A 21,874-nucleotide genomic window follows, 5' to 3' on the forward strand; every position below is an offset into this window, starting at 1 on the left:
TCAGAGTTCTCCAGGGTGCAGCCTTGCTATTCCCTGGCCTTCCCAGTGTGCTTCATTTAGACATGCTGGCATTGCTTTGAGACTAGAAGCATTGTGATGACATTAAGGGGAAGATGAAGAACACATTACTTTGATCCCTTCTCTTGTGTGATCACAGTTCACAGGAGTGCAGTGATTCTTTGAATACCTGCAACTGATTCTTTAAATACCACCTGCCACTTGCTCCAGCAACCACCCTGAGAAATACCATTACAGTGTACGTGTTATTATTTATTATACTTGCAAAAAACAAGTATTAATCTCAATGAAGGAAACACAAACTTATGCTACAGCAATAATTTTATTACACAGCACCAGGAACCACAGGACCACATGTGATCACTTTGCATGTGGCCCTACAGGTTGAGGCTAATAGGGAATAGGAGCAATAACCTGCACACCTGTTTTCCAGAGAAGTGCTTTTCACCACACTAGACCAAACAGGTACAACAAGGGTACACAGTACACAGCAGCAGCATAGGGATGTGTAAGATTGTGAGCAGAAGTGCTTTCTCCATTGTATTTGATGAGGATTCCTTCATCTTTGTAAGGTTGGGTGCCCAGCCTGTTTCTCCTGAGACTCCTCCCAGCACTCCAAAGGTGGGATACATTTCAGTAAGGCTGGTTTATTCTGTTCGGTTAAGAACCTAACTAAGGTCCCTAGAGTCCCTCTGTGGTCTGAGGCAGAAGAGACAGGTTCAGAAGACAATCCATCCCATTAACTTTAGATGCCTCTCTTACAACAACATTCATTTGACTGGCTAAATGATGGGAATTTGGAATGAGATGAATCATGACCTAGAGGCACCCTTCCCCTTGGCCACGATGAGGTATAAAACACAAGGTGAGAGGTGGGTGTTGCTTTAAGGTGCTGGGGATTAACCCAACCCAAGGGATGCCTGAGAGAGGTGCAGGGCCCATGTCAGGGAAGCTCCTTCAGCTGCCACATCAGGGGACAAGAAGCCCTCCTGCTTGAGCTGAGCAGCTGCCCCTTAGGGTGCCCAAGGGTCAGTGCAAGAAGGAAACAGAAAACCTTTCCTAGGCATTTCTTGGGCTTTGGTGTTCCCTGAGGAGGGATCAGGTTCTTCCTACAAGTGAGCAGGCAGGGAGAGAGAAGGAAAAAATTACTTCCTCAAGGCTATCAGTGGTGCAGTCAGCAGAGCTGGGAAGAAGAAGACATTATCCTTTTCCTGCTCCCCCCTCTAACAGCTGCCAGCTCATGCTCAGACGATGGGGGCTGCAGACACACTTTCAGACCCCTGTTTCTAGGATGAGTTCATTTGCAGGCAAAGTGCTTATATCTTTGTATCAGCCCCAATTGGTGCTGATTGGTGTATCAGCACCAACCTCAGAGTTTCTTTCTAAGCTTGTTTCAACACTGGTTTTCTGCCTAGCAGCCTTCAGTTCATCCATTCTCTTGTCACAAGACAGTTTTCTGGGGCAAGCAGGGAGATAGCGAAACCAGGAGACATTGCAGTATCTGGTGCCTATGCCAAAGGGAAGATCATAGACCTTGGAAATGAGCTGAGAGCTCTCCATCCCTCCCTTGTGGCTTTGCTTCCATGCCAAGAGCCCCCGCTCCTCCTGTGTTCCTGCAAGAGCAAAGTGAGGTTGTGTTTAAAACAGCAGGGCTGCTTTGTGTGCCTCACACCCACTGCTCAAATCCCAGCAGACCCAGCACAAAATACAAATCCCTTCTACTTAAACCCTTCCAGCTCCAAAGAACTCTACAAATATTCACTAATGAGCTTCCAGACATTAATCCTTTTCCTGCAACAGCTTCCAGATAAGCAGCCTTCTCCATGCTTTCCATGGGAATCGTGTATACCAAGAAGTTTTCACCTGCCACAGAAGATCCAAGAACTGTTCAAAGGGGAGGCTCATGCAGTGCTGGGAAAGCAAGGCTGGATGTTAACTGCCCAGACAGACACTTCAGAGCAGCAGTTACTAGTCAGTCACAGGTATTTACCCTAGCCAAAGGAATTCCCAAGTGCCTGTAACTGCTGCAGCAGCAAAGAGCCTCTTGGGAAAGGGACTAATCCTACCTGTAAATTCTGCCCAGAGGAGCTGATGATTGAAGGCTGCAGGAAAATTAATGAGCCAAAAGGAGACTGGCTTTCTGAGAAGCCTCAGACAGTAACAGAATCTTACAGAAAAGAGCATCCTTTCTTCCTGCTCTTCTCCTGCAGCAGAAAAGAGGGTTTCCTCTCCTATTCTTATGCCCTCCCTCCCCATGCTAGATGAAAATCCAAGGCTCTTTGCTGCCTGTGAGGGCCAGCACCAGCCTTTCCTACTGCTTTCCACTTCTGTGGCTTTAGTTCAGCTTCAGTTTTAGCAGCTCCCATGCTGGCACACGTTGGCTCCTTCCACTTCTTACAGCTGCTTTCCTCTCTCCTTTTAACTAGCAATATGGTTTTAGGCAGGTATGTTCCCTGAAAGATGCTTGCCAAATAAACCTTTTCTTCAGCCTGGGTTCTTCCTGACAAATTATTTTATTTTTGATAAGCTGCTGTTTTCCAGCCAGAGACCATTTCAGTGATGTCTTCTGTTCCTCAACCTTCTCTGGGAGGAGTGCAGTCACACGGTGTTTCATGGTTGCCAGCACAACTGTATCCATAGAACAGGAGTCATGAAAACAAAAAGTACCAGGGAACAAACCCTTGGACAGGCACAAACTACCAGCTCATTTCAGCAAATCTTACCTGGAATGGTGTTATCCAGGATAAATGCCAGAAATCCACCCACAAACATGCCAGTGGTGAGAAGCACCAGGATCACTTGGTCAAGCTGGATGATCCCTAGCAAAAAAAAAAAAAAAAACCTTTGGATCGTGGTGTAGGAAGAGCACTTTACCTGTTTAAGCAGCAACATTTCTGGTGCCAAGAGGCTGCAAGCTGCATGCTTGCTTGGACTAGGCTTGCTTGGATGAGACTTGCAAATCCAAAGCAGAGTGTAAGATTTGGAGTGGAAGGGAGAATGATCTCACAGCCAGTTTCAGACCTACAGTTTTATTCTACATGATTATTCACAGACTCACAGTGGGCAGGAAATGGCTCATAAATACATTAAGAGCTTATGAACAGTGCAGATCCCAGCACTGTCTGAGAAAAAGCCACCTTCTGCTCCAAACACATTCAGCACCTGCACAACACCTAACAGCTCCCTACAGAGCACGAGCTTCAGTTCCCAAAGAAATGTGAGTCTATTTAGCATGGGATTTCAGCACAAGCTCATCAGGTGTGATGTCTCCCCTTGAGGATGGCCATGAGCAAAGCCCAGTGGCACTGGGCATCTTACAGGACATCTACAGAGCATGGGGTTTGTGGGCCCAGCTCTTTAATCAGCCCAGCCAGCACACCATGTATGCTTTAGGAGAGGACACTGGCATTTGTGATGAAGACATCAGTCACACAAGACACAGTGAAGGGCCAGCTGCTGGAGAGCTGAAAATTTCAATAAAGTGAACTTGATGGAATTTAGTAGAGGAGTATGCTCTTGCATTTTGAAAGCACAGCATTTCATTGTGTATGAGCACATAAGAAAGCCTCATTCATTGACAACTCAGTCACTGACCATAAGGAGAGATTTCTGCACCAGATCTATGCATCCAGGGCAAAAGGCAATAATAGCCCTCAGAAAGAAACAGGCAACAGTCAAAGCACAGATTTCAGCGTTTTATAAGGAAAAAACTATTTTAAAAGATTTCTCTGCTCAGCCTTTCCTTCCATTTCATGCTGCAGAAAATGCTTCTGATGTCATTTCTTACCTGTTTTCAGCAGAGCACTATTTTTGCTTGCCCAGTTGGGAATTGTGAGGCCAGCAAATAGAGAAAATCCAAAGATAAAGATGTTTCTTGAGGAGTTCATATCTGTATACTGCACAGAGAAATTTCATACATTACATGCACAAAACTCTGGATTACTGTTGTGTTTATGAGATATGGTGGGATGCAAACTCTGGAATCAGGAATGGACCCAGCCCTGGTGCTGCTGGGGCATTTGTGATGCTGCAGTCCCCAGTGCCAGCCAGCCCTGCCCATGCCAGGGAGCCCTCTGGGATTCAGCCCCTCTGGGTACAGCCCCTTATCTTTACCTGAGGAATTACAAACATAAATGTTTGCATTTGCTGCAGTGTGGTTATAGCTGACACACTCTGTAAGAATCTGACTTCAAACTGAGGGTGCTGTGTGCAGTTTTGGGCACCACAATATAAGATATAAAGTGATTAGTGAGTGTCCAAAGGAGGGCCACGAGCATGGTGAAGGGTCTGGAGGGGAAGCTGTATGAGGAGCAGCTGAGGTCACTTGGCCTGTTCAGTCTGGAGAAGAGGAGCCTGAGGAGAGGCCTCACTGCAGTCTGCAACATGAGGGGAAGCAGAGGGGCAAGTACTGATCTCTTAAATCTCATGACCTGTGACAGAAAATGGCAGGGAGCTGAGTCAGGGGAGGTTTAGGTTGGGTATCAGGAAGAAGCTTTTCACCCAGAGGGTTATTGGGCACTGGAGCAGGCTCCCCAGGGAAATGCCACAGCACCAGCCTGACAGAGCTCAGGAAGTGTTTGAACAATGTTCTCAGGCACATGGTGTGACTCTTGGGGTGTCCTGCTCAGAGCCAGCAGTTGGACTCGATGGTCTTGATGGGTCCTTTCCAGCTGAGCTTATTCTATGATTCTCTGTTTCAATGAAATGAAGTCCCCTTCGCCAGAGAGGCAGCAGTGCTCACACAGCTTTACCTGCAAACTGGAAATGCCCACTGCCACGATAACACCGAACATCACGAGGAACAGGCCTCCAATCACAGGGATGGGAATGCTGGCCAGCATGGCCCCAACCTTCCCCAAGATGCCGCTCAGGAGCATGGCACAGGCACCAGCAATGATCACCACTCGGCTCCCCACCTGCAGCAAGAGGAAGAGGAGGCAGTCACGCACTGACCGGCAGAGGAAGGCCGGGGGGCAGGCTCCAGAGCCAGCCTGTCAGGTAGGTGCTGCTGCTCTGGCCCTAGCACTGCATGGCATGTTCAGGGACAGGTGCTGTGAGCTGGGATGCTGACACTGAATGGGAAGCATCAGTGTCTGTGCACCATAGATATTTATCACATAAGGCACTCTGAAAGCATCACACCTATTTACTTGTGTTATCCTCTCTCCTACTACTGACAGAACTTCAACAGTTTGCTATTAAACTGAAATTAAAAAAGAAGAATAATTAAGAGCACAGTAATATCCACTTGTTCTTGCTTTAGCCTAGAAATATCTTGGCATACATACAAGCCTGGCACTGCAATGGCCCAGCCAGTTCACTGGACAATCCTTCTGCCAGGGTTTGGACTGACATCCAGAAGTGGCTTTCAATGAGGTATCCCACAATGATGCCTCCATTCCCTTCAGAGACCAGAGCTGGCTGGCTGCTCCATCCTAAGCTCTGGGATCTGATCTATCCTTTCTATGGTCAAAAAATAAGAAGTGAGGAAGTCTTTTGCTCTGTCCCTATCTCTCATCACCCATCTATCTTCAGTAAAACCATTTTTTTCTCATTTCTTCCCCTAGGCCTTTTCTTGGTGAAGCCCTACAAAAAAGATGGGCTAAAGGACCAAGCCATGCCCTTTACTCAGATCTGTTAGAGCATATGAATAGGAAAGAAAAAGTATCTGCCAAAAAAAGGGTTGAAAGAGACATTTATATAGAAAGTGAAAAGCAGCAGTATTCCTTAAACTTCCAAGTCAAGATAAGCCTTGCCCACACCAAAACTTGGACTGCCAAAGAATCATGCTAAACTTACAATATTTGTGTCAGGGCAGCTCTGTAATCCTCTGCAAACATTTTATAATTCAATTAAATATTTTAATCCCTCCCTTCAAATATCTGAAGAATGTCTAATTACAGGACAGGCTTGTGAATGCTTTCAACAAAAACATTCTCAGTAACTAATAGTGTCTCTTTTTAAGTATTTCTTAAACATGTCAGTTTAAAATATTTGAAGTCTTTCTTGATTGTGAAAGATAAATAAAAAAGATTTGGTGTGGAGTTTAAAAAAAAATCATGCATTGCCTTCAGGTGCTTCATTGCTTTTTATACCCTGGCTGACTCTTGGGACACTATTACCATCTAAATGTTAGTTAATAAAAGTCAACAGATCCATTTGTTCAGGATTAGAACAAAGATTCAAAGTCTCAATTTGCTAAAATGTTGAATTACCAAGTATATGGAGTTGGCCTTAAAAGCAAAAGACCTAATCCAGTGATAGCACTGTGACCATATTCTGCTATAGCCACTAGTTTGGAGTTTGCTTCAGTTATGTCAGGAAAATGATAAAATCAGTTCTCTTTCTTAAGGCTGAAGAAACTGCAGGGATCCCCACAATATGTGGTGATTCTCAGGCCTTTATCTCTCTTTAAAATCCTCCTTTTCTTGGAAAGGAGTTCTCAATACTGGCATACTGGGCCTGATCAAGCAGTTTAAATATTGGTGCCTGGTGCCATGTAAGATGTTGCATTTTGGTAGCTTCTCCTTGCCTTATCTGTCAGCCCCTGTATGTATCTGAGATCTCCAAAGACTGCTCCAGTGGTGCTGGACATCTGTGTTTAAGAGAGGAAACAAGTTCCTTGTGTTTCCATTTGTTATGGAAGAATGTATTTCCCACGTACAAAAAGAAATTAAATCTGCCTTGTGCTCTCAGCACCCCCATCTGTCCCAGCCAGCGTGTTTACACTGATTTCAATTGACTGAGATGACACTCTATTTTCAGCAGAGGTGGGATCCAAGGGAAATACCTCTCCTGAATCAGCAAGGATGGCATGTCCTCCTGGAGGACGTGGCATACGTTGTGAGAATACATGTCCTGTAATCTGGTAATTATGAATTTGGGCAGCATCCCATACATACAAGCATGCAGCAAACAGCACATCAGGAAGAGCCGGCTCAGGTAGATGGTTTGTATGCACAGACTCCCTAGTGACAATGCACACGTGGTGATGGGCTAAACTGGACTCCATGCAGACATCCAGACAGCCCTTGGTGCTCGTGGCAGCTGCCTCAGTCAGACACTAACACTGCCATGTGTGAAAAATGGTTATCGTGAGGTTTATGAAATCCAGTGAAATAAGCAATATTATAGAGTGGAAGCTGTAAGGATTTATTTACTGACTCACAACTCTTCTGGCTTATCACTGCTTGTTTGGCAATGATTTGAAAATGTTGTCCAGTTAGCCTAAATGTCTGGCAGCCTATCCTATGGCTGCAAAGCTTAGTGAAAATCTTTGATCTGATTGTCCAGCTTATCTCTTTCCCCGATAAGTGCAATTAATATACTCAAGGGACTCACACACAAACCTTTGCAATCACATTTTGTAACCCTGAAGAAATAGTCTAAATCAATTTCACATGATTGCCATCCCTGGGTTATAGAAGTTGTGGAATTTGAAGCCCTATTAATATTCACCCTTTCTCTCCTCTCCCTCTCCATGCCCGTATGGGTTAGCTCAGATGTAGCATTGTCTCTCCAGCCTTACCTAGGCCAGGTATCTGAGTGAGTGCACTAATTCCCTATGCAGGCCAGAGGCAGAGAAAGGGAAGCACTGCTCACCTCTGTTAAGTCATTTGCAGTGCTGCTGAGCTGGTCACCAATGTGCCAAGGCACAATTTTCCCATGTTCTAAGTTATATATTGTTGGGGAAGATGAAACAGGAAAGCCTTATAAACATGATTGTCTGGCAAAAGATTTTGAGAATATAGAAACTATAAGCAAGATTGAAATGAAAGCAAGCTTTGAGATACCTCAGTTACTGAACAACTGGAAAAACTGAAAATGGAAAACAACAATGGTATGGCCAGACTGAAGGTAATCCCCTTTTGATGAAACAAGACCCTCTGCTTGCACACAGGTCCAAGGGTCAGAGCAGACCCTACTCGGCAGAAAGGGTCCAAAGAGTTGTTTTTAGGGTTTAAAATGTAACACAATATGGTAATGTAATAATTCTTATAGGCTGTATGTAAATGCTATAGGATTTGTATATTGTACTAAATTAGTTAGTGAGAATTAGAATATTCAACACAGAAGAAGATTTATTGTATTGTAACAAGAATCTCAGTCTCTTACCCTTTTACTCTCTTACCCTTTAATGCTCTTACCTTTTTTACTCCCTTACTCTCTCTCTCTCAGCCTCTCTACCCCTCTCCTCTCTCGGGCCAGCTCCGAGCTGCAGCTGGCAGCTCCCAGCAGGGCCCTGCACCTAGGTCCTTTGCAATAAACCCCAAGTTCCATCACCTGGCTGCAGAGATGTCTCGTCTCCGTCCGTCCCGACCGTCCTGGCCCCCGACACTCCGACAATATGTAAGTTATAAAACTTTGGGGAGGCGGCCTGAGCTCACTGCCCAGGCCCAGCACACAGCCATGTGCACACCCCGCGGGAAGCCCTCCGGGAGGCACCGCCGTGCGGCCAGGCTCACCTTGGTGATGCCCAGGACTCCCACATTCTCGCTGTAGGACGTGGTGCCGCTGCCCGTGCCCCAGGCCCCGGCCAGCAGGCAGCCGATGCCCTCCACGCCGATGCCGCGGCTGATGGCGTGCTCCGGCGGCGGCGGGGCCCCGCACAGGCGGGCACAGGCGTAGTAATCCCCCACCGACTCCAGCATGGAGGAAATCACCCCGGCCAGGATGCCAAAGATCCCGGCCAGGCTCACCGTTGGCATTCCCCACTGGCCTGCAAGTAAAGAGCTCGGTTCAGGTGGAATTTCAGGGTTTCATTTGCCCTGAAATCTGCCCGGGGTTGGAAGAACAGTAGGAACTGTGTTCTGAACTGTGGCTGTTCGCCTGATTTTTGACATGTCCTCTCCTCCCGGTAAGTGGAGGTGGAGGCAGGAGCAGGCAGGATGGGGAAGGGGAGGCGGCGGTACCTGGGTAAGGCAGGCGGAACCAGGGAGCCCGTGACAGAACGTCCCCGCGGCTGTCTGTCCGGGCCAGGTGGCCGTAGGCACTGGGGGCCGCAGGGAGGACGCCGGTCACTGTCAGCACGTAGCACAGCAGCCAGCTCAGCGAGAGCCCCAGCAGCACCTGCCATCACAAGCAGCAGTGGGGGCTGGTTAGGGTATGGCTGCGTCCTCAGCACGGCTGCGGTGGACAATGTGTCCCCGCCCGACCCTTCTCCCTGCACACGGACGGGAGGCAAAGAGGCAGCAGGAGCTCCTGGTGGCCCTCTCTTCTTCTCTCCCTCCCAATAATCAGGGCCATGGGGAGCTTTTTCCTCTCTGCCCCTTACCACACAGGCTCAGCTGGGAAGCACTCACTCATCTGGAAACGAGTGGAAAGAGCCCAGGCAGCTCAGGGTGGGTGAGACCAGTCCCTGTCACAATTCCCTGGTATCCAGGAACCCCAACGTACCGGGAAGATCTGGAAGAGGTAGACTGGAGAGGAGCGGGGCTTCTTGCCTCTCTGGTAAGATGGCAGCGGCACAGCAATGTGTTTCAAGTACTGAGAGAACAGAACTATGAAAAAAGTAGTCCTAGAAGGAGGGAAAATGAGATCATAAACAAAGGGAGTGCCCAGCTGCCCGCCTGTCCCCACACTAAGTGAACACCTGCTACCCAAGAACTAAGGACTCCAGAAGACCCATGAAAACAGGCTCTCAGCAACAGAGGGTGGCTCTCCACTCCACCAAGCTAGACAAGGAACAAGCTTTCCATCACAATCTACTGATAGCTCTGCATATTTGCAAATAACTCTTTTCCCTCTATTGTTTCAAGACTGACACCCCAGGCAGTGCACCTGTGAGCACGACACTGTTGCAGAAAGGTTAAAAATGCCTCATAATTAAAAGAAAGACCTGACAGACATGCAAGGTGCAGGTTCTGCCTGTGTAATTCAGATATACTAGAAATACAGGATTTATTTTTTGCTGATTTCAGGTTTTGTTCTTCAAGAGGCAAAAAGCTCCTGTAACACAGAGTAAAAGAAGAGGATTTGGTTTGGCTGTGTAAATCCCTGTTTTGAAAGAAAAACCCATGCTGGGACTGTGGGGCTGCACATGGTGCCCTCAGAGGCCTCCCAGCCAGCCAAGAAGGGGAGAGCATGGCTCTGTGTCTGCGAGGGCTGAGCTGAGGAGGGGCCCTCCATGGCAGGGCTGTTCCCTGTGTCCCTGCAGCACCCGGGCCTCGTGACAATGGAAGTAACTGCAGCTGCAGCTCCTCTCCCATCCCTTGTGTAGGACACATCTGGAACAGCAGCACATCTGGGTGCACTCACAGCCTGCCCCCCATGTGCCTTTTGCCCAGAGGGGCCAACCAGAGGAAGCTGGAGGCTACCACATGTGGAGAGAGGGCAGGAACTGGGCATCCCACTTCAACTGCTGAGCTGCTAGAAGACCATGGACATTTCCTGGGTTAGCCAGGCCTCTGAAGGCCTCCTCGTTATTTTACAACAAATTTAAATTTTACAGATGGAGTGAATTTATCTGGATAGGATTTGGTGAGAAATCAGTTGCCCCAGCTGAAGTGCACTGACTTCACTGGAAAACTGGTAGTTTTCCCTATGTGAAAAGGTGACAAATTGTAGGTGCAGTAGTCAGGGACAGGCAGAATTCCAACAGTGAAAAGAAAACTGTCCTCACTTCTCTGCAAAGACACTCCATGCCATACACAATTCAAAGCACTGGATGACTGGAGGGAGAAAGTCTGAGGAGGAACTGGTTTCCATTTTTGGTTTAATGCTACACAGACTGTGAGTGCCCATTTTGTCCATTTGCATAAATAGAAGTGCTCAGCAGCCTTAGGACTCTGGAAGGAACAATTCCTCCTACTCATGTGAAGACAATACATAAAGCACCAACTATTTCAGCATAGAATACCTGAATGCTCAACTTGGTCATTTTAGGAATGTCTTTTAAACTTAAATAACGGGTGTGTAAGACAGTTTGTGTAGACAACTGTGACAGAGACTGCACACACAGGGAAGGCTTGTACCACTACTGACCTATGGACTTTGTATTTTTAAAAAAATCAATTATTTTTTAACTCATGATTGGGTTTTGCTTTGTTGCTGAGAGCTTAACCTCCTGGGGACTGGAGGAGAATGACTATGTCACATGGCTGCCTTGCACAAGCCTGTCACATGTTGGTGCTCAACATATAAACCTTGAACCCAGGGGAACTCTGCTACAGACTGTGACACTTGGTTTCATATTAGAGGCAGGTGATTTGTGTACTCTCATCTTTCCCACAGAGATGTGAGACTTACAGGAATGCTATGCCCCAGTGCTGCCCAGCCATATCTCCAGCTGACTCAAACAGAGGTAGTCCAACCAAGGTGATAGTGGGGGCAATTGTCAGAGGGCCAATGAACCTCATCAGAAATCCAATCAGGCCAGAAAATCCAACGAAGATTTGAAAACAAGAAGTTACAATGATAGTTCCTTGCACCTGGAAAAAAAAACAGAGGTTGGAAGGGACTCCAGCTGTTGAGCCTTTTCCTCGTGTGAGTGCAAATCCAGCACGAGAGCCAGGCTCAGTCTCTAGTTACAGAGTGGCATAGAGGCCTCCTGCTGACAAACCTGGCTAAGAATTACATGTGGGAAGGACCACCAAAGCAGCAGCAAAGCAACTCCCCCCTTGGCCGATGGACTTTTGTTCCAGAGATCACCTCGTCCCTGTCCTCTTGGGCCACCAAGCATGCATCACCTGCCCTGCACTCTCCTGCCTGCTTGCCCAAGTCAGGGGAAAAGGTCTTGCCCCAAAAACAGGAGCAGGGCCATGGTCTCCACTGATCTTCCTTTTGGGAAGGGCTTGGGTCTCTTCAGCACACTGCTGAGGCAAGTGACTCATCACAGCCTCTTTTTTTTTCCTGAGTATCAGTTTCACTCTGGGAGCACATTTATCACCCTGAACTTCCCAGTGTTTGACAATCACGGCCAAGGAGCCAGCAATTACATTCTGAAATGCTGCTCACCTCAGCGTCAGCTTCAGGCAGGGGCAAGGCTGCTCTCTGCCTTCTCAGATTTGGTAACAAGCCCAGGCTGCAACTTCTGTGGTGCTGAGCACCTTCCTCCCCCAGCTCCAGGGGCTGGGTGAATGACCCAGGCTGAAACAAGGCGTCAGCAGTGCCCTTGGGACAGATTTATGTGTATCAGCAGAGAGCAACCTGTGCTGCACAGCAAACCCCTGGTGAGCTTTCAACACTTCCCAAGGGGTTTGGAAAACACACCAACAAATGGATCCACAGAGGCAAATTTGGTCACTTGCTCTGATAAAGGCAATTGATGTAGAATAAGGCCGTGAGATCCCTGACTTTTCCCCCTCCCTTCTGATTACCTAAGAATGTCCTTTACCTTAATATTTACGTTTTGCCTTGCATTTTTTTACTAGGTTTCCTGTGCTTAGACACGGTTGTTTCCTAGAAAATATTTTCCCTCCCTTTCTTCTTCTGGGCTAACCTTGCTTTATAGAGAAGGGATCTGACTGGACCAGTGGAGACTTTGCAGGGACCATAAATCACATGAGGAGGTCTGCATGTCCCCTGTTCAGCAGCAGTGAAGCACCTACTTTTTTTGATAGAGAATAGATGCTTAGAAAGCTGCAACAGCTTGAGGGCCAAGGTTCATTTGGAATAGAAGTTTTTCCAGCTGTGATGGCCATGATATGGTCAGGCACTTTACTGAAAGAAACAGCCCTGATACAGAGCAGGTGCCACTGAAAATGTAATATACCTCTCGCATCCGTGTCTGCCAGACTTGGATGAATTCTGGTGAAGAGGCATTCACCAGGGTGGCATTGTTTGTCCAGGCAGGGCACTTCCAATTGGGGAGAGACAGCATTGCCAAGGTGGGGGTCAGAAATGTTAAAGTCCCTCCTTGAATAATAGGCAGCCTGGAAGGAAAGCAGAGGGAAAAACATGACAAGTGAGAGTGCTAGAAACTCTGCTCTATAAGGGTGAGAGAAAGGAAAGCAAAATAAATTTAAGAATCAGTCTGCCCATGGCCTCTGACAGGATCTTTTGAATTGTTGTGGCAGGTCACTGTCACTGACCATGGGGAGGAATTGCTGCCCATTGCACACAAGAGCACTGCCATGGGGTAAGAGCTGAGGTTCAAATACCAGCAATGGAGGGGCACATGGGTGCTACAGCCCAACCCTGCTACCCCCGTTAAGGAAGAAGTAGTGCTTCTAATGGCTGATGAGACCACAGACATGCACAGAGCAGGAAAAGTCTGGCAGGGGAAGAAGACCAAGGAAGAAAGACGGTGAGATGCTGAAGGAAAGTTCAGTCAATCTTGCCAATATCTAGTTGCTGCCTCTCTCCCTTTGGCTGCTTTGGTTTTCTTCACAATGTGCTCATGCACACAAGGGCATGCACTAAGTACTCTCCATGTCACAACAATCCTCAGTCTGAGGGTGATAGAAAATGTGACTTGGCATTTAGCACACTGGGTTTTAATGCCAATTCCTCTTCTTCACTTCCACTGAAACTAGAAAGGAAACCTGCATGGAGGGGTCTGTGGGCACTGACTGGGTGACTGGGGAGTCTTTGGCTCTCCCCCCACACCACATGTCTCCTGGCTTAGAGTATCTCTCCCTCTGGGAATCCCTCAGAGTAGCAAGGAACTTGCATCTCCAGAGGAGTTCAGCACTGGCTTCGTGCAGGGATTTATACAGCAGACCAATGCTCCTTTGAGCTGCACCGGCCTTTTTCCATGCATGAAGAAATGGAGACAGAGACCTAAAAGGTCTGACTGACTCCTCAAAGCTCCACATAAGCCCCCATTGCAGTGCAAGTATTTTTAACCATTCCTCTAGTGTGCTTGAAAAATCCTAAGCTGCCTGAGGGTGGGCAAAACATCCCTGAAACAGCCAAGGGAAATCTCCAAGGTGCCTCTGTTTTCCTTCTTTAGGGAGCACCCTTAGGAGGAGCCCCCAAAGCAACCTCTCCTTGTGCCAGGAGCTCTCATGGCACCTGTTCAGAAAAGCCATGGGACGGCAATTCAGGTGACTGCTTTTGCAGGGCACAGCTTTCCCTGAAACAGAGGAATTTCTAACGTTCTTGAATTAGGGGATGGTGTAGCTGTAACAGACCATGTCTCTGTCACCTAAACCAAATATTTATACTAGTCATGTGCAACTGAAACACTGTCAAAGCTTTGAAACAACTTTGCTGGGCAAGGCACAAGAAACAAACAAAAAGAAACAGAGAAGGCCCAGGGCCATGACTTGGAATCTAATAATAGATTTACAGTTTCTGTTGTGTTGGTCCCTAAGATATTTCACAGCCAGTGTTGCATGGGTGTGCCCAGTGTTGCCATGGGTAGGCTCAGAGGAAAATGGGGTGCCAAGGTGATGCTTATGGGGTACACTAAACTCTTTCCTGTGGGGTTTGCAAGAGGGAAAGCTGCAGAAATAGGGACGGCAATACTATGTTTTGATAATCAGTATATGATGTCCAAGCATTTACTAAGCAGGACTCACCATAACAGCAAATGACCTGTGTCTCCCCTCAGGAGCCTCTGACAGTGTCTCCAGTGACTGTGTGGGACCCACTGCTGCTTTTTCATGCTGTGTAACATGACTGAGCTGCAGGTTGCAGTGGGTCAGCTTTTCCCTTGGCTGTTCCTTCATGAATGTCCTCATGCCTTACAGTTGGGGTCAGCAACAAGGCAATTGCACCCTCAGCATGGCAAAAGCCATTCAAGTTTATCCCATGGGAACAGCTCCTTACCACTTAATTTGACCTGTTGTACCTCAATCAGCTATTCATCCATGGGGGAGAGAGGCTCTCTGCTACTCTTTAATCCCCAGTTAACAGACAGCAGGGGACATTACAGCTCTCAGGAAGGCACTCAGGCGTTTGGAGGGTGCCTGGGAGAACTCAGAATGCCTGAATTGCACCAGCAGTGATGGTCATGGACTCCAGCCTGAATTTAGCTGAAAACCCAGTTTCTCTGTTTTTTGTGGTCAAGGTGCTCCTCTTTCCTCCACTAATCCTGTAACAATGTAGAAGCAGAGCACTCCTCAGGAAGTTTGTCTACAAACACTTCTTAAGACTAAGAGAGACAGAAAAGTTTCGGTAGTGAATGAAGCAGGAGGAAGAAAAACATTTTGTGGAGCTGGCAGTTGACCAGTGATTAACCAGAGTCCCTCAGATTCAGAAGCCAAAGAATGTTTTGAAGCAAAAACCACAGGTTCCCACCATTCTGGAGGATAAAACAGCCCGTGGAAAGACAGAGACAGCCCAGAGTTGTGACAAGGGAAATAGAAGAAATGTTTCAAGGTCAGCAAAGATACAGGGTCTTTCTGGAAAAGGGGAGTACTTGCAGTCATCTCTGTCACTAATACTTCTTTTTCTGGGTACTGAATAGCAGCTCCATGCTCATCTCACTGCTAGCTGCTCATCAGCAAACGATTTACCTTTTATGCCCCAAATCCCTGAGCATGGGAAGTGGCACCACATACCAGGATGTGCTGCTGAACTCTTCCCTGAGTCCCTAAGTGGTGGCAGATGGACTTCATCCCTAGAGTTTCCTGTAGAATCTGTGTTCTCTTGACCCTGGGCCCAAATCAGAAGGCTCCTGCCTCAGCTGGAAGATCCCTGGGGTAAGGACCAAGCAGGTACTTTTTACTGCATGTTGCAACGCTCTATTATTTTGAGGACAGATTCCTTGTAAGCCCAACAAAAGGTATATGAAGTATCAGGAGATGGAAAATTCGGAGCAGGAAGGTAACCCTGCAAAGTTTCAGGGTGCTTTGGCATGGACCCTGATTGCCCAAGGGTAACAAATGACTCACTGTTAAACTCTAAACAGGGTGGTGGCCTAGCACCCAGTAATTGCTCGCGTTCTCAGTTCTCGAATTTGGCCTACCTCACTCCAAAGAGGACTTGCAGCAGGGTGCAAATTCCTGAGACAAAGATGATGGTGCTGATCAGGTGGCTCTGGGTCAGTAGGTCATGCTGGAGGCAAAGGCCTTTGGAGAGCATCAGTGGGACGGCTACAAGACCTCCTATGGCAGTCAAGAAGTGCTAGGAACCACAGAGAAAGACTGGGTGAAGAAGGACACAGACCTGGCTGTCTGTTATTACTATGTTGTTGAGAGAACTCACAGATTTGTGCTATATTAAAATTACCCATCCCATTACCCATCCTCTCTTTTTTTTTTTTTTTTTTTTTTTTTTTTTTTTTTTTTTTTTTGACAGCTTTAATGCTCTGTTAGGGGCTGTTCCAAAGCACCTACAAGAATTGCAATGCACCCACTGAAATGTCTCCTCCTTTACATGCCCAAAGACCTTTTGTAGTGCTCTGGACTTCCCAGGCCACTGTCAGACACAACCAGTTTATCCCCAGCATCTGCAGACAAAGCTGTTGGACATACTTTTCCAGGAAGCTGTGGGCCTCCCAAGGAACAGGGGGAGAGCAATCAGGCAAAGTGAATGCAAATATTTCAGTCCATCTCATTGGCACCACAAAGGATGACATAAAAAGTTGGCAAATTGGAGCTACACATTTTTTGCCATCAGTAGCTTTTCTCACAGAGCACAATTATAGATAACCATAAAAAGTGAGTGCCAAAGAATGGAAGAATTGGGCATTGTGTTTGTCAGAGGAGTCACAGACATTTCTACAATGGCCTGTTGTTAATGACTAAATCTGAAAACAATTTTTAAACCTCTTTTTATTTTAATTATTAACCTATGTTGTTCACTCTCACTTTGGAACACAGCACTGCAGAGGTGGAACTGGTGGCACTCAGAAGCACACTTTATTCACTACAAGCATGTTTTATTAAAATTATGATGCAGATGTGTTGGGCTGATACACTTAAATTTCTATTTAAGAAAACAAAGTACAAAATTCCACCAACCTCCAAGCACAGTCCATCATTATCTTAATGACTCTGAGGTCCCTTTTCCCACAGGCTCCCTACCCAGCATGGCATGGGTGGCACTGGGTCATTTAACACACCTGGCACAGACATCAGCCAAAACAGCATGTGGCTTTTGTTGCCATAGGAAGGCAGAAGTTCAGAAAGTCTTTACACTTTTGGCTACCTTCAGCCAAGGTACCCAACATGTTCTTATTAACTGATCCCAGCCCCAGGACTCTGCCTGACCATTTGCACTTCAAAGGGTGCAATGTAGCTGTGGGCATGATGATAATGATCAGTGCTCAGGATGTGCACCAAAGGACCTGAGCTCACTCATATCCAGCCTCAGAGCTCCATTCAAGCCCTGTGAAAGTACAACATTCCCAAATTCATGTTTCACCCCAATTAACTGGCCAAACAGCCACGTAACTTTCCCCTACTCCCAGCCTGCACCTGCTTTCCCGTCTCACCTGAATGCCCAGCAGGATGCACAGATACCAGGGAGGCACATCTGTGACAGTGTAGCCAAGCTTGGTCCCACTGTGGCTAGTGCCTCCACCCTCCTCTGGGCCCCAGGCAGCATGAGCTGGTGAGAAATGGCAGTGGCTCCTATGTTTACCCTGGACAACAGGAGAGACACTTTGTTAGCCAGAGCCTGGCCCTGCAGATGCCCAGCAGCTGCCTCTCTTGCAGCCATGCTCCACATCTGGCAGGAATACCCCCTGTGCAGCTTTCAACAGTGCCACAATATTAAAAAAACAAAACAAAACAAAACAAAAACAAGGAGGGGAAATTAAAACAGAGGCACAAAACATATATGGAAAATTTTTCTATGTGCTAGTGTGTCTAGGCCTGAAGAAACAATAGAGGGTGTCTCAATCTCAAAGGGACATCCAAAGTGTGTTAATATCATTAAAATCTAGTTAAGGACAAAGAAACTGACACCAGAAGCAAGGAAGAGTGTGCAGTGGGCTTATCAGTGAAAGCTGCACTGTCCTCTGGTCCCTGTACCTCCTGCCAATTCCACCCAAAAAGCATTTTTTATAAAACATTCTAAAACACCTGGCTGCCACTAATTACTGAGTAGAAGCACATTTTATATTTCATTTCCTGGGTCTTCTCTTTCAATCTCCTTATGCTTACCTTTACCAGTGCTGTGCCTTGATAAAACACCTGCCTTTTGTCCCACTAGAAAACCCTGCTCCTCCAGAGGAGCTGGCTGAAACACAGGGACACCAGCGGATGGGAAATCCCAGCATCCATGCCAAAGGAGCTGCCTGAAACTGCTACCCAGGAAGGCTTGGATCTCCTGCCAGGCAGGCAGAAGCCCCAGGGCTTCCCAGGGAGCTCTGTGCCTTACGGTGTTTATTTACATAAAGACGCATTTTGCCAAGGAAAGCAAAGTAGTGCTTTGCTTCATTTGCCACAGCTTTTAAGTAGAGCAAATTCTCCTGGTTGTCCGTGCCTCCTTCCAGCCCACTCTGACCCCTGTGCACACCCAGGGTGGAAGGAGGCCGCCTGGGAAACCACAACACTTAGAGCCAGATGCAAAAGCTAATTAAGATCCCAAAGCATTTGTTTCATTGGCCCATCTCCAACCAGCAAGTCCTCAGCATCCTGGCACCAGAGGGCTTTTCTGGGCTGAGATGCCTTGCTCTATCAGGCAGGGACAGAAACCTGCTGTGTGGAGAAGCCTAATCAGTTTATCTGCAGCAAACTTCTTTTTGTTTTGTGTTTTTAATCCTCCAAGTCCTGCAGGAACCTGAAGACACCAAAATACCCATCACAATAGCAAGTAACACTCCTGGCCTGTCTACTGGTGGGGGCAAACAGGCAGTGCTGTGGTCAGGAACAGAGATATAAAATTAATGTTGCATTCTGTTGTAAGTCTTGCAGGTGTGGCAGATTATTACCAAAATCATTTGCCTGAAACCTCCAGGTTTGCATTCTCTTGGTTGAGTCTCCAAAGTCCCATTTTAGGTCATGCTGTTGAAAACAGGCCATGTAATCCCTAAACCCCCAGACCCTCATATTGTCATTGATCTGAACTGTTGTGTGAGGGGTGTGGAACTCAGGTTGTAAGGGTGTCATTGAATTAATTATGAATTTCTTTGTTCAAGGGCCCTCCCCCGCAGCACTCAGCTCAAGCTGTTTCTACTGCAGTACCACTCAAATAAACAGCCTTAATCAACTTAAAGCCTGAGACTCTGCCCTGGAATTCCTGTGCTGGAGAAGCCTCTTTAACAAACACAGCATATTTATCCAGCCTGGGCAAACTGGGAGCATTACAGATACTTCAAAATAGATAGGTGAAGGCAGACTTAATTCAAACTGACTCAGGCATAAACTTCAAGAGAAAAAGGTGTTCCTTAATAACTCCCTGTGCTGACATTTTCATTTCAGAACAAGAGAGCCTGAGCCATGGATTAACAAATGTACAGCAAGGTACTTAAGACTGCCCATGCATGGAATTATTTGGAGACAATTACTTCTGAATTACACCATGGGTAGACAAATGCTAAGCTAGGCAGACAGCAGTAAGCTCCTTTCTTTTCACTGCAATTTCCCCTGTATTAACCAGGAGGCATATTCCAGGCAGGCAGAGCCTGTGCCAGTAACAGCCCCACATGATCATCACATGAGTGCTTGACCCTCCCCAGGAGCTGCAGGGGAGTGAGCAGGGCTCATCAGGAAAAGGATGGAGTGGACATATCAGGATGAGAAAGGAGCAGAGACACTGGACTCAAACTGAAATTAAGGAGGTACCATCTTAAAATCTGAAAACACTTTTTTGCTGTGAGAGTGACCAAGCACTGCACAGGTTGCCTAGAGAGGTTGTGGCTTCTCCATCCTCAGAGATATTAAAAACCTGTCTGGACACAGCCCTAGGCAGCTGGTTCTGGACAGCCCTGCTTGAGCAGGAGTTTGGAAAAGGTGATCTCCAGCATTCCAACCTCAGCCAGCCTGTGAGGCTGAGATGCTGGCAGGAGAACAAGGCAGGAGCAGTCTGGAGCAGGGTTCTCAGCCCAGCTGCTCCCATGAATCCAGGGGACCAGTGCACCTTCCCTGTGCCTCAGGCTCCAGACACAGCACGAGAGCCCTCCATCACACCTTAAGTAAGTGCATCAAGGAGGCAGTCAGGAACGGAACTGCTTGAACCACACGTAAAAGACCTTTGTGTTCTACCTTCTCTAGGGTGATTCAAACCATAAAAATTCACAAGTCTGATATGTTATGGCAGAACAAGATAAAATGGAGAGCCTGTTAAAAATAATGAAAGAAAACCGACTCTGAGCACTTCCCTGAGGCTCTGCTCACAGCTGGCACAGCACCTCCCCTGCACACAGCAAGCTCACCCAGAGCTACACAAGAAATGTGGGACTTGTACACTAGGAGGTTAAATGCTTCCTCCAAGGCAGCACAGACAGGTGGTCTGTATCGAGGTAGCAAGATGTTTGTAGGACTCCACTCCCTCACACCTGCTGACAGAAAATAAGCAGAGTTTTTAGTTTCTAATGGAGGTGACCCCTGCTTTGGGATAGGAAGAGGGCTGTCATATCCCAGGACCTTGCCCATGGCTGTTATAGCTAGCAGCATTGTCAATGTACCACACAGCCCTGGACTGGCACATCATTTACAGCTTTTACTACATATCTGTAATTCTACAGGGTGCCCTCCTCAGCTGACACCCAAATCTCTTCTTCACCTACATTTCTAACAATTCACCTCACTGGAAATACGTCAAAAAGACAAGGAAACACAGTCTTTACTCAACTCAAATTCTATTGTAATTACAAATACATAAATACATAAAATTCTATTGTATTACGAATACATAAAATGCTTTACACAGGAGCACAGCTACAATCTCACCTGTTTTTCAGTACAGATACACATGCACTGCCATTCATCTACATTATCATTTTAGAAATAGTGGAGGGAAAAGAAGTTAAAAGGGTGCCAGAGAGTAGAAAGTATGCTGAGCCTGCAGCAGCAGCAGGGGCTGTAGTGAGGAAATCATTCCTCAGATTCTTGTCAATAAGAGCCGAGACAGAAGTTTAGCACACACCAGAATCATTGCAGCAGCCCCAGCCCCTGGCTTCCCCCTTCTCCTCCTTCCACAGGGTTTGCACCTCTTTATGCAAGAATTGCCCTTCAGAGAGCAGACTCACCTCAAAGCTGGGGTTACCTAGCCCATTGATATCTTTCTCTGAAGAGGGTGTCATGCCTTCTGTTTGCCTTCACCAGCTGCCTTGAAAAAGAACCAGTCAGAAGAGGAAAGCCTCCCAAATTCCCACTCCTTTCAGTCAAAACAGCCCCAAAGAAATGGGGTAAGAAGATGCAGAAGCTGGATTTCAGGGGCCAAACAGTGCTCAGTCCTAGCTATTCATGTGAGCTGTATTGCAGAAGTATTTCATTTTCTTGAGCTTATATAAGTGACTCCTTTCCTCCAGCTGATTAGAGGATTGGCATTCAAACAATCTGGAAAGCAGCCCTTCCCTGGAATGAGAGAATCAGTAACTGCTGGCAGAAAAACTTCATCCACAGGTAAGGATGCTGGAGGATATCAGAGAGGCATCCCACACAGCCTTGGAAATTGTTGCTTCATTGCTGTTTCAACAGCAACTTGCATTTTTGTGTGGGTTGGGCCTGTTTGAATATCTTTGTCATCATCTTTGGGACATTCAATTACTAGACAGTTTCACTTACTTCATATATAAACTACTGTATATTTTAGCTGATATACAAACATTGTAATCTTGTAGGATACTCCTATTACAGCCTGAAGAGAATGAAGCTTTTTTCTGTGAATTTATTTATGGCAGCGACCAAGGACCAAGTGTTGGCATATATGTGTTGTTTAGCTTAAATAAATTTGACATAGAATGAGTCATAGTTGTAATATTGTGTGATTTAGAATACTGTTTGCTTAGCTTTAGTTGCTTAGCATGAGCAGCTGGATTTCCTGAAGCCTTGAGCCACAAGCTGTGGACTTTCAT

The 21,874-nt window shown here is 46.8% G+C and overlaps 1 protein-coding gene across 2 annotated transcripts; it reads right to left on the reverse strand.

The window, feature by feature from the left end:
- Positions 1-321: 321 nt before the first annotated feature.
- On the reverse strand, positions 322-21,289 carry LOC134417513 (solute carrier family 23 member 1-like). 2 transcript variants are annotated; one of them, XM_063154784.1, is made up of 13 exons: positions 21,047-21,289; positions 17,345-17,494; positions 15,875-16,032; positions 12,731-12,890; positions 11,266-11,447; positions 9,415-9,535; positions 8,931-9,087; positions 8,484-8,737; positions 4,770-4,934; positions 3,806-3,914; positions 2,742-2,837; positions 2,568-2,646; positions 1,401-1,631 (listed from the first exon to the last, which is right to left on the reverse strand). In XM_063154784.1, exons 1-13 carry the CDS (start codon positions 21,098-21,100, stop codon positions 1,544-1,546), a joined length of 1,773 nt encoding a protein of 590 aa, XP_063010854.1. In that variant the 5' UTR covers positions 21,101-21,289; the 3' UTR covers positions 1,401-1,543. The 2 variants fall into 2 exon arrangements, with proteins under 2 accessions (XP_063010853.1, XP_063010854.1); XM_063154783.1 differs by lacking the exon at positions 2,568-2,646 and having other exon boundaries at positions 322-1,631; positions 21,047-21,286.
- Positions 21,290-21,874: the final 585 nt, after the last annotated feature.

This window comes from Melospiza melodia, chromosome 4 (genome assembly GCF_035770615.1).
Source record: "Melospiza melodia melodia isolate bMelMel2 chromosome 4, bMelMel2.pri, whole genome shotgun sequence".
NCBI lineage: Eukaryota > Metazoa > Chordata > Aves > Passeriformes > Passerellidae > Melospiza > Melospiza melodia.

Bases quoted from the DNA above. Each gene is read 5' to 3' on its own strand.
- LOC134417513 (XM_063154783.1), bottom strand. From the start codon at position 21,100: ATGACACCCTCTTCAGAGAAAGATATCAATGGGCTAGGTAACCCCAGC. The intron at 9,536-11,265 runs GTAAGTCTCACA...CCCTCCTTCTAG, and splicing joins CACTGGGGCATAGCATTCCT to GACTACTTTTTTCATAGTTC. The intron at 4,935-8,483 runs GTGAGCCTGGCC...CTCTTGCTGCAG, and splicing joins GAGTCCTGGGCATCACCAAG to GTGGGGAGCCGAGTGGTGAT.